At 34.1% G+C, this 12,870-nt stretch overlaps 2 protein-coding genes across 2 annotated transcripts; both read right to left on the bottom strand.

Annotated features, from left to right (window-relative positions):
• Window positions 1–387: 387 nt before the first annotated feature.
• mad2 (mitotic arrest deficient 2) lies at window positions 388–5,702 on the bottom strand. The gene is made up of 3 exons (XM_089636604.1): window positions 5,460–5,702; window positions 3,759–3,905; window positions 388–1,250 (listed from the first exon to the last, which is right to left on the bottom strand). The coding sequence occupies exons 1-3, from the start codon at window positions 5,533–5,535 to the stop codon at window positions 844–846; spliced, it is 630 nt and encodes a 209-aa protein (XP_089492730.1). The 5' UTR covers window positions 5,536–5,702; the 3' UTR covers window positions 388–843.
• Window positions 5,703–10,279: 4,577 nt separating this feature from the next.
• On the bottom strand, window positions 10,280–11,760 carry LOC149426366 (SET domain-containing protein 4). The gene has a single exon (XM_089639803.1). It carries the CDS (start codon window positions 11,657–11,659, stop codon window positions 10,280–10,282), a length of 1,380 nt encoding a protein of 459 aa, XP_089495929.1. The 5' UTR covers window positions 11,660–11,760.
• Window positions 11,761–12,870: the final 1,110 nt, after the last annotated feature.

Raw genomic sequence — 12,870 nt, 5'->3', positions numbered from 1 at the left:
CAGGCGATATCACAAGTTTGAACACATTGTAGATCTAGGCAATATTATTAAGAACCAACACATTCAGCTGATCTGTTCAATCATTCTTTACAAATGCAATGGGCCCAAGAATATTTTCGTCTTCATTGTTTTTTGTGAGTGTGAGTTTTGTGTGAATACAAAAAAATCGTCCTTAGTTAAAAGTATACATAACCATCTTCTAGTTCACTGGTTCAAAAGTTAATATTTGGTCATGAATAAAAACGTATTATAATTAGTAACTAATCTACATAAATATGTACTTATAAACTCGCAAAACTAAAGAGTGCACTTTCTCAAAATTATCTTGAAGATTTTTGGTTTTAGGGAAAGTTTGATTCAAAAAAAATTCAATTACAAACAAAAAAAAACAGTATTGTACAAAAAAATTATGTTCGCATTGCAATGACAAATCAAATAAAATGGGTAATAACTATAAAACTGGAGTTCAAAAATGTGTAATAATTATTTTAGGTTGGTGGTAAATTCTGTCTCAGTTTTTCGCAATGACATAATTATTTAGACAGAAAATAAATTTGAACACTGAAAAGAAAGAGTGGTACACTTAATAAAATCCTACACACAATTATTTTCTTCCTCAACTTAACGACAGTGAGAAATTCTCATATTATAAGCCATGACTATTTTTCCGATTTTCTAGAAAAAAATAAACATAGCTCGTCCTTGTTGGCACAGCACAAGTTATTTAAGAATATGAATATTATTGGAGCTGGAAATATGTTGCAAAATACAAAAGTATTTATAAAAATGGTATCTGCAGTATCTTAATTTTTTACATTTCAAAATAATGTCAGATTAAAAGTCTCAGTCAGTCATCTTGAAATTGACGACAGTTTCCATTTTGTGAACACTTGTGGAGAATGATTTAAGTCTGACATTCTGAGAATTAGTGATGTGGACAGGTTGAGCTTCGGACCATTTCTCTGGCAGTTCGCAGTCATCAGCCACGTGGGTCAGGATATCAAATGAACAGCGGCAATCCAGTAGGGGAAGGTAGGAAACTGTAGCAGATATCTGCAGCATCACATCGCGTATCTCCTGTTGGATTTTCTTCAGCTCCTTGCTGCCAGTTACTGCTTTGTTCTCTGCTGTTAATGCGGCATCACCTTCCTCGCACTCCAAGTTGAAGTCCCAACACTCCAGTACCTCCTTCGTCTGCACATTCAATATTATAAGAGATATCTTTTTCACCTTGCGAGACACAATCCACTCTGAAAATAAATATTAATTATTATTTGGTAAATAAAGAAAACAGTACCTGATCATAAAATTTAGAAGTTATCATCTGTAAGGCCTGGACTCCTACTATTTATAGTCGCGCGATTAATCGCAGCGACGAAAAATCTAGTGCTAGTTGTTGAGTGGTCTTTATATGCCTAGTGAATTTTCTCAAATGTGAAAACTTCTTAATTTTTTTGTTTCTAGAGGGCGGTAATTGTACTTACTTGGTAATTGTACATTAACCACTCGGAACATTAGAACTTCAAAAGACGTAATTATGATAATAGCGGTCAAGACATTAGTACGTCTTTTCACGTAAACGCGCGAGATTTTACAAAAATCGATTTATTTCCATCACTAGTATACGGATTGCCATGATTTAAAAAACAGAGTATCGATAATGAATAACGCTACGCGTCTGCATTCAAGAATATCTATGGAATTTCGAGGTGCATTATCTAAGTCGATTGGACTTGTCATCTTGTCCGTTCATAATTTATTGCGTTTTTAAATAATTTATTAAAAATATTTTAGTTTGGACGGTTAATATTTTGAGGTGACTAATAGTTTTTAATTATATTTCTTCAATATATAAAGTGTTATTTCTTTATGATACTCAGAAAATAGTACATTTTTCACAGCTTTGAAATAATGGTCAGCGATTTTTACATATTTTTGACGTTTTCAGAAAATGTATATTTAGAAACGCAAATATTTACGTATAACAAAACAATACGATAGTGAATTTCATAATCTTTCCAAAACATTTTTTAGAATGAGGCTACGTTTCCCAAAACGTGAGTTATGAAGCTTTTAACAAAACTCGTGAATAACACAAAAATTTTCGCGTTTTGACAGTTCGCAATGGAACACAAAGTAAATAAAAGTCCTTTTCTGAGAGGTTAACGAACTTGTAAAAATACCATGTCAAATGTGCATTCATCATCTGTCACTACAGCAATGAACATATACAATCAGAAATATTAAGTAAAACAAAAAAATTAGTAAACAAAGACTTATTTGCAGAATCTACTATTTTGGTAAAGTATTTAGTTTGACCTTTTTATAAATGTTTCATCATTCACTTGCTGTTGTCAAATCTAATTAGATTTGAACGGCTGTTGGCTTTACAAATCGCCTTAGAGGAATATTTCAGATACAAAGAAAGTTTGTTGTACACGGTGTTCAGAAACTCGTGGTATAACTGGTTAATCTACCTCCCTTTTGGAGTCAATTTTGGGTTAGGACTTTTTTATTTGAGCTTTCGTTTTCGAGAAAATCAAAGTTAATTTTTTTTTGGTGAAATTCAAAATTTTCGGCTGCTATGGAATTATTATCCGCTGTTTTTGTGTTTTCATGCGCCGAAGCCTAGACACGGCTTCAATAGTTTCTTCAGTCCAAAGTTTTTGTACAAATGCTCAAATCGAAATAAACTTTGTTTATTTAGGTTCTCCATCTGTAGCAGATGATTAAATTTTTCTGCTGTACCACCAGTTTTCGGACACCGTGTTTAAGTGTTTTGGTTTGATTTACAAACCCCATGATTGTACAATAATTGTATAATATAATATGTATAATAGTAAAAAATTAATTAAATAAAAATTTCCCAAACGTTCATGTACAGTGAATTAAAGAAAATAAATACTCAAAACGACATTCAGTTATCTTTTTTTACAAAACCACATTTCGTTTATAACTTTCATGGCTGTTTCGCTAACACCATGTAGTCAAAGGAAGCTTTAGTATTGTCGAGATGGCGACATGATATAATTCGGATGCATTCATAGAAATTGGTAAGAGTGGAGAAAATCCCCATTTTTTAAGCCACTTCTTAGGGGTACACTTTGTATTTAGATTTTTTGCATAATATTAATTGATTTACTGAAGTATTGATAGATTTTAAAGTATCGGAAAATCCGTCAATACTCCAGCGAATTAATTAATATTACAGTGCAGAAAAATCCGACAGCATTGTAAAAACAAATAATGGGGATAATGGATAAATTGCAGAGGGATCCAGGCCTAAGGTAACAACTTATTTCCTACAAATAAAAACAACAGCACAAGTTACACATCTAATGAGCATTTCACCACATCGTTGAAAGGTTTGTCTGTTTACCTCTACCATCTATCTATGTACAAATATTAATGCCACTGCATTCAAACAACTTGGCGTATATGTATTATAATCACTCTCCGCCAATGGTTATCAAAGAGTGTTAGCTAGTTTTCACACTAAAATTTTATAATTTAATTCATAAATCTGTCATGTCATGTCATTATATGGACATATTAAGAGGTCATTAACATGTCCATATTTCAAAAATACTGACCTTACCTGTTTGGTTTGTTCGTGTCTTCTTACTTCACAACCACTGGGAAAAACCGCAAGGCTACTAATCTAATATTCTCACTTCAATCAGCTTTCATACAAAATTATGATCGTGAAAAGCATAAAAAAACTGTGTGATGGGGAAAAAATAAATAACTTTACCAACCTTCACTTTGGGAGAGTAAACTATTAATGAAGGATTTTATTCCTGGATCTTCTGAAATCCAAAGAGGGATTCCATATTGGTGTTCAGCTTTAAACGTCTCAGGAGGATATATCCCACGTTGAAAAATTATTGAATTGACAGCAAATTCTGAAAAAGAATAATAAAATTACAAAATGATTTGTGTTTACATACACACGACCTACCACAGCCCATAAGTTAGAGTAGGCTTTAGTTACAAGAAAAATAGTTTAACTAATTTCCATCGCCCTTAGGCCCTTCATACACGGGAATACTTTTTTTTTTTTTTTTTTTTTTATTGTACGACAGACAGGTAAGTCCAATTATGGTACAATTTTATTAAAACTAACAATACATGTACATATATTTTTTAAAACATGGTATAGTGATATTAAACACATCTATATCCGCTGGTAGGGCATTTAGCAAGGTCATACCTCTTGTCATGCTATGTTGGGCAATGACATCTGTCCGACCCTGCGGTATACAGAATAGGTCGTGGCTACGATTTCGACAGTATTTATCAGGAACGAATAATCCACAGCATGGCAGGAGATATGGGCAATCGATAAGGTTTTTTAGTAACTTTAATTCAAATACCATGAGTCCGGCATTACGCCTAGTCTCCAGGCTTTGGTAATTTGTCTCCTTTAGCAGTTCCACGTGATGCATGAATTTTGGATATATATATTATAGTACTTACATGAGACCTGACTGTGATGCAACCACAAGTCGCCTACTGATATGCTACTCATTAGCTGGTTTCCGTACACGGCACTACACAATGCTGAACTTATCATTTTTACGTGTGCAGCTGTGAAGTAAATGATAATCATGTCAAGTGACTCTAGCGATGAAGACGATTTTGTTCTTATTTACCTTTATTAAAAGCATAAAAAAGTAAAAGAAGAATTTGGGTTCAATCACACAACGAAATAAATGTTGATTGTAGGGCATTCGTCGCCGCCAAGGAACTATATGAGAATGACGTCAAATCTATAATCTGTGCCTAAAAGGTACAGCGATTAGGGAAATATTTACCCAAATTAAAAATAACAAAGAAAGGCTTCAAAGTATTAGGAACCCCATCAGGGCCGGCCCAGAGCCAAACGGCGCCTGGCGCGAGTAATATTTTGGCGCCCCTTCTCGAAACCAGTGGTCAACTAGGTAGGTGATCTGGTTTGAATTTTTGTGTAGCGCCGTCTTTATGTAAAATAATCTCAAGGGCGATGTGTTAGGTGTTAGGTATTATAAGAGCTTTGGCGCCTTGGCCAAAGGGGCTTCCGGAGCAGACCAATTTCGCCCGCAGAGGGCCGGCCCTGAACCCCATAGACTTTATTTAGGGATAAGAAGGGAAGTTACATGCAGCTGTTCTTATAATAATTAACGTGTTGATGATATTATTACAAAGGGACACTGACCTTATCCTTTTATTATAATTATAGACTGTGACATAATAATAAAAGGTTATGACAAAATTAATTGCTAAATGTTGTTGTGTTCCAACATGAACGTTGAATACGTGCAGTGATAAAACGGTTTTTGAAACAAACGAGAATAAAGCTGAAAACAATTAGAAAACAGGTAGCTTATTTAAGCAATTACTTACCCTGCGAATGGAAAATATCTAATAACCAAGAAAAAATAAATCTTGGTGGAGGTTAAATAAACTTTTGAACTTACGCAAATATTCTCGGATAATTTGTGCAGAACCTCGGAGTGTCACGGCATTCTTGGTTTTCTGTTGAACGTCTGCCATTATATTAAAACAGTCGTAGTAAATTCTCTATTTTGAGACTGGATAACTCAATTGATAAATATTTTGTTCCTTGTCAGTTTTGGCACTTTAACTTTCTGCTTTCTGTCAACTTGAAAAATGGTGCGGTTCTGCAGTTTGTCGTTAATTTTGGAATATTTCCCGCATTCAGAAACATGAAGTACAGAAAGTGTTACCATTTGAAAAAAAAGATGTTTCTAAATTTGGGGCAGATCGTCAATACGGGGTATTTTTGAACACAATTCAATTATCAACAATATCGTCTTTCCACTAAAAGTATACGTTTTATTATAAATAATTTACCCACAATTGTATCCTGCCTTTCAGATAGATAAAGGTCAATGAAAAAGAGGGAGCCCGCTTGAGCGATTGGTGTCATATGCATACATTTATCATGTTATTTAATTATTACCAATTCTCAAAATTTTAATGTCAATACATATGAAACTGCTAACTACGGTGTAAAGACAATAAAACAATGACTCAAAATATGAGGATTCATCATATGAATTTTCAGAAAAAAATTATTCAACACATGATAACTTTACGCAGGCATAGCATTTATATCACAGATTAAAAACAATACATACTCAAAATCATAAATAAACCACACTCTGCTTGATCGACAGAGATAAGAATAGCGCCTACGGCGGCAAATCGGCGAACTAAACTCAAGGGCGGCTGCATTTGAATGTGCTGCAACAATTTATTGTAATACTGGTAGATACTATATTACTACTAGTATAATACTGTACTTACATCATAGCCGATATTTCAAAAATGAAAAATGTACCTTAATAATTTTATTTGTATAATAATTTAAAATATGGAAGTACCTACCCTCCCCAATAAAGACTACATCGAAATGCTTGGAGTAAGTATATTGGACTGGCTCAAGTAACGGGGCTCTACAGAAGCCCAAGTTAATCTGGATTCCAGGAAACTGGGCCTCTTATATAGGGCTAGCAGATATTTAAATAGTAACCAGCCCTATACAAATCTCAAGTACGCCTAACAATTGAATATGGGAGCCACCTCTGGGCGGGAACTCCACAATACTTGATAAACTACTTGATTCTTACAAAGGATGGCGGTCGGTCTGATTGACTATGCATTTTTAAAAGACCGATTGCCATCTCTAATGCACAGATGCACTGTGGACATGCTGAGTCTGTTCTACAGGTATTTTAATGGAGCCGGCTGTAAAGAGCTTGCAGCATCAATCCCTAATGCACTGGTGTACGTCCGTGGAAGTCGACATACACGAGCGGAACACCCGTTCACAGTTGATGTTGGCTTCATGAGAATGGGCCACTTCTTCGAGTCGTTTTTGTGCAAGACGGCTCGTATGTGGAACGAGCTACCGGCATCTGTTTTTCCTACTTCATATAATCCAGGCTTCTTCAAGACCTGCATTAATAAATTCCTTCCTACAGCCACTACCTTAACCCGCCTCACAATGCTGCCCAACAGGCATAGCACCCCCACCTTTACACCGTACATGCAGGGGCGCTTTTGTGAGGTGTCACATAAAAAAAGCAAATACCTATTGTATATTCAATGGTAAAAGCTCATTGTGGTGTATGTATTAAAAAATTAATGTTAATCGATCTTTAGAACTTATTCTACCGGTATCTCAATGAAAGTTGGTCCTAGGAACTAGGGTCATTGATTCCTTCGATGCCGGTGAATAGTGGTGAAACACTTGTCACATTAGTACCGGTCGTTTCTATGACTCGTTCTCGAGTTCTTGAGCTCGGCTGTGGAACGATATGCCAGCCTCTGTTTAATCCTTCCTGCAACATGGGGTTCAAGACCCATGTTCACTCTTTCCTCTCCTTAAAGAATGGGAAAATGGTTCATTGATAGAGGGTCAACTTTGCCACCAATGGAGGGCATTGTTGAGGACATTAAACATCATAGGAGAGGTCTTACTGCCTTAATTAAATTTTCAAAAAACAAGATATGGGTGCTACTCCGAAATATATGATTGGAAATGTTATCCAATTTATTTATTATAAACGCTCTGATAGGATTTTACATTGTTTTATCATTTAATTTCAATAGTAAAAAAATATATCTTAATAATGTAAAAGCTCATTGGGGCGTAAATAGTTTAAATAAATAAAGTCATTATAATCAATGCCAATTAATTGACTTATCTCCATTAGTTATTAATTCCACTTATATAATACAGGATGTAGATATGATAATCTAGTCTCCTTCAACGGAAGCAAACAACCCAACATGCCTCTTACATTGATATGCTTGGTGTAACTTTAAGTGACCAGCTAAGGTACGGGGGCTCCATCGAAGTCAGTCAAGTTGGCCTATCAGAAGCCGGGTTTTCTGTGCAGGGCCTGCATATACTTTAATAAATTGTACAAATCGTAAGTGGGACTCAATATTGAATTTGGAAGCCACCTCTGGTCCGAAGCTCAAAATACTTCTACTCTGTGCAGAAACGTAAGTTCCATTTGATAGATTCCCTTATCTTAACAAACGGATTGCAATATTTATAGCACAGGCATCAGGTGGGAATGCTGTCCCTCTTCTATAGGTATTTCAATGGAAGCTGATAGGAGAAAAATGACGATTTTCGTTATGAGGTCACCGGTGACCTACATGGCGTTCAACGTGTTAATTTATGGGCACTAAATACAACAACAGATGTGTCGGTTCTTACCAGGCTACTAACGATAAATTTCACCACTTTTAAAAACTTTTTTTAATTTTTCACAAATTGGTAATGAGTAATAACAAATATATATTTTTATTTCCAGAAGAAGAGAGGTCGGTACAATTAAAATTTCCTGAATACATGTAACAGGTCTGCCATAATCCTTGGTAGTTTACTCACGAGGAAATCTCTCTTTTGCCGTTCCGTGTCCTTCTCCTTCCCATCTCCTCAGCGTTGCACATATTAAATCATAAGTCGGGTCTCCAGGGGCAAAATTTTTTCAAAACATACGACAAAAACAAAAATATTGGCTCGGGGCCACGAAATTTTTGCATATATTTTTTCGGTAATTTTTTAAAAAATTAAATTAAGTTTGAAATGACAACATTTTTCCTCCATAATGATAAATCTTATAAAGCCATTTATGCGAAAAATTACCTCGAGGACGCTTAATCTACCAGGAGCACAGAAGTTTGGGAAAGTAATTTTGCTATTAAAAACGAATTATTTAATTGAATATTTTTTTAATATACATTTCTTTATTTAAAAGTTTTTACATATGGGTACCGTCGCCCCGTAGTGAAAAACCACATCAAAAGCGTCACGCAAATTTAAAAATTATACCAGGAGGGCAGATGTTTGAAGCGGTATTAGTAGGTGGAAGCGAAGATTTATGTTGTAAAATATACATTTTTTAATTAAAAGTTTTTGCATTTCGCGTGTAATATTATAATCATTAAATTTGGGAGGCGGGCATGGGTACCGTCGCCCCGGGAGCCATTCATATATAAATTGTGATCCCTTTATTTTTTAACGAGTAGATACATAATTGCGTTATGTCTACATTTTTCCCATAATTTTTTTTATGAAATTAAATTATGTTTGAAATTAACACTTTTTTCCTCCACAATGATAATTCTTATAAAGCCATTTCTGCGGAAAATTGCCTCGAGGACGCTGTTATCTCCCAGGAGCACAGAAGTTTGGTAAAGTAATTTACTATTAAAAATGGATTATTTAATTGTTTTTTTTTTTAAATATAATGTTTTCAATTAAAAGTTTTTACTTTTGCGTGTTTATAAAGCAATGTTTTTTTTCCAAAATTAAATTCGCTGGGACTTTTGATCTGATGATTTTACCTGCATAGACAGACTTTGATGATTTTATCTGCATAGACAGACAGAGCCACAGCAACGCGTGGCAGGGTACAGCTAGTACTGAATAAAAAACATCAAATATCATGCAAATCTCAGGGACAATCTCTACTTCTACTTCAGCATACCATTGATGTAGAACTGTGGGGGCGAACTTTGTAACAGCCTGGTCAAGCATGTTCGGTCTTCTGGAAGAAATATCTCTTTCTAGTTGTTATGTGTCGCATAAAGAAGGCATAATCCTTCACCCTTTCATTCGTAAACATTTTACCAAAGGAGAACATCATCATTAAATAATATACAGATAGATATATATTCGCTTGGCCCTAGATTGCATGCAGTTGGGAAAACTTTTTTTAGTAATAGTAGATGGGTTCAACTGCAAGGAATATAGTTACAAGAAGAGTATAATAGCATACCTCATAATTAGTAAATTAAACAGTTACTAAGTAAACATAATAAAATTATTTTTCTGTATCACTTACGGGATCTACATATTTGCATTAGCTAAATTTACTACAAGATTACTGTTGCACTATATTATTATGAAAATTTCAAAGTTTGTTCTTACAGTGTTCAGAGGGTGGTTTAAATGGTAGAAGTCGGGGTCGCCCGAGGAAGACATTAGCAATAGCGAAGCATTGTGTGGTCCACTATTACCCCAATAAATTGGGGATGCCAGTCTCACTGGCTCCAGACGGTTGGGAGCAGATGGGACTCCTGTGCGGCATTCTCATTAAAAAATATATATATAATGACACAAGCATCGAAAGTGAGTTTTAAGAAAACTTTATTGAAAAATTTTAAGAACACTTACCTACTTATTCACCAGTAAAATAACTAGTAACAAAGCTAAATAAAATAATAATGGTCCAAATTTAATAAGTATTATTTAATTAAAAGAAACCAATAAATTATCAATCATACGAACATAATCTCTGAACAAATTTAAACATTGCATAATAATATTATCATTGTCTTTATTTTCTGAAAATAATAATATAATATCGTGATATATTTTTCTCCTTTGAGATAAGATTGGCGTGGCTAATTTGAATATATTTGATAAGTCTCTATCGTTAAACTCAGCAGAATATATTTTTACATCCCATGTACTTTTATCATTATCTGTTATAAGAAATAAGAGCCGCTGAAAGTTGTAACTCAATCCACTATTATCAATATACAAATCAGTATTGATTCCATGCTTAGTAATATATTTAAATTTCTCTTTGGACATAGTGCAAGATGAGGTTTTATTTTTAGTATAAAAATTACAAACGCTGTCAAACATGAAATTTAACATGGAAAAGGGATTGAGGGGCAAACAGAATCCATACTCAGTTAATAATTTCAAATTGCCATGCTGTCCGTAGGAAATAAATATTTCATCAAATTTAGAATAACTAGACAAAGAAGCCAATCTAAATATCAATGATCCCTTCTCAGTAACAATATTTGGAACAGTTTTACTATGAAAATTAAATGAATAAATAAGTTTGGCATCAGTCCCAGCTTTCGATGAATGATTAAACATATCTAAAAAGGGAATTAAGCCTAAATTTGGCAAATCACTAAGCAAACTTTTGAAACGCATTGAATCGTTATTGTTAAATGGAAGGTTATTCATGATTTCTGGATCTAAATAAACACATCTGCTATTCACTGCAAAATATGCCCAAGTGTAAAGTTCCAGAGTAAATAAAGAAATCATATTTGAAAACACATTACTATGAGAAATCAATATTTTTTTGAAGTAGTGATAGGCTGTGTGGACAGACAGCCTTTGGGTTTCTACAATAGTTTGAATATCTTCATCTAAACATTTCAATTGTTTATCGGTGCAAAAGTATGGCACAGTGAAATTGGTAGGAATTGTGTCTATATAATATGACCAAAATGAAGATGAACTTGACATTTTCAAAAACGATACATAAAACGACAAGAAAGCTTGGCAACTTTGAGGTTGGTTTACATTATTGTTTAGCACATGAGTAAACAACAGTTTAAAGTTTTTATCGTTTTCTAACGTGTTCATATTAAGAATTAAATTAAAGGGAATCTCCATCAAAACATCGCCAGGATGAATCTTCTCGGCGGCCATCACGCCGCGTCCACTCTCTGTAAAATTGGCGAGTCGTATTTTCTTACATTTTTGGAATCCATTCAATTTTATCCATTTGTTAAGTGATATTATTTCTGCGGATTTCTCAATGACTGAGTTTTCTGTTTTCTTCAATAAAGATTTGCGATTCCGGTAAGTTCTTCCCATCGTGAATTAGTATTTTCAGATAATGCACAAATTTCAAGACACACATTTTCAAAAATGCAAGTAAAGATAACCTAACAAGCCTAACATATTTGACATGACATTTGGCCATACCTTTGACATGATTTGACAGTTGACTCCAGTGTTGCCAACTTTAGTTTAAAAAGATCAACGCTGAAACCAAAATATTTTTTATTATTCTGGCAATACTCGGCTAATGTCACCACTGTCCACTCAGCCAAATTTAGTGAGTGGTTTATTTATGGTAAATGGTTTATTTAAGCTAGCTCTAAATTGAGGTCATCAGCTCCATAAAATTAGGTTCTCACTCCTTTTTCCAGATATTTTAGCTGTTTTTGAAAGAAGGTCAATACTTGTCGATAATATCTATTAAGACGTTTCAATTTTAGTTGATCAACTTTCTATCGAATCACATTTGAGAGCTTATCGACAAGTTTAGTGAGAACCCCTCTCAACAGAGTTGAGAGTTTTTCAAACTAAAGTTGAAAGCCCGTCTACTTTTATTTTCACGTATAAGCCATCGTCCGATTTTCACGCCAAATCAACACGTCTGCACACATGTTTCAACTCGCTTGCGATTTTTAGTTCCTTGCGTCCCTTGGTGAAAGGCGATATCTATGTGGATCATGGCATCTTCGGGAAAAATGTCTGTAGTGGTCAAATAACATGATGTTCAGGTGTATCGACTTCTAATAAAACGGTGCCTGTGCCTGTCTTACTTCAAAATATTCGTGTCGGAGGAGATGGTAAAAGATGCATTGATGTTTCATTTTTTCTGAATTAATTTTGAAGGTTTGGAAATACGCTTCAATTCTTTAAATAATCCAAAAATAAACTACTTATGCACGTATTTCCATCTGTCCAACTCAAGTAGTGGTTTCCAGTAGTAATTAGTTGAAATAAAATTTTATTTATAAAAAATTGCGAATTATTGTTATTCCGAAATTCGTAAATGATTTCGATAGGTACCCTTCAGTATTTTCTAATATCCTAATGCTATCTCTCTCAAAATAATAAACCTTATTCAATTATTTTATAGTAACAATTTTCTAACCTTTTTCATGCTTTTTATGCACTCACATTGATCAACTAAAATCGAAACGTCTGAAAAACGGCTATTGATTATTTAAGCTAGGTATATCCATGGTTTTTTTACCATAGAAAAAGAAAACACTTTCTTCGTTTTCTGTCAA

Source organism: Hesperophylax consimilis, chromosome 1 (assembly GCF_061612785.1).
Source record: "Hesperophylax consimilis isolate HC1 chromosome 1, BYU_Hcon_1.0, whole genome shotgun sequence".
NCBI lineage: Eukaryota > Metazoa > Arthropoda > Insecta > Trichoptera > Limnephilidae > Hesperophylax > Hesperophylax consimilis.
The sequence above is the reverse complement of the archived record's forward strand: the minus strand, read 5'-3'. Positions and strand labels throughout refer to the sequence as shown.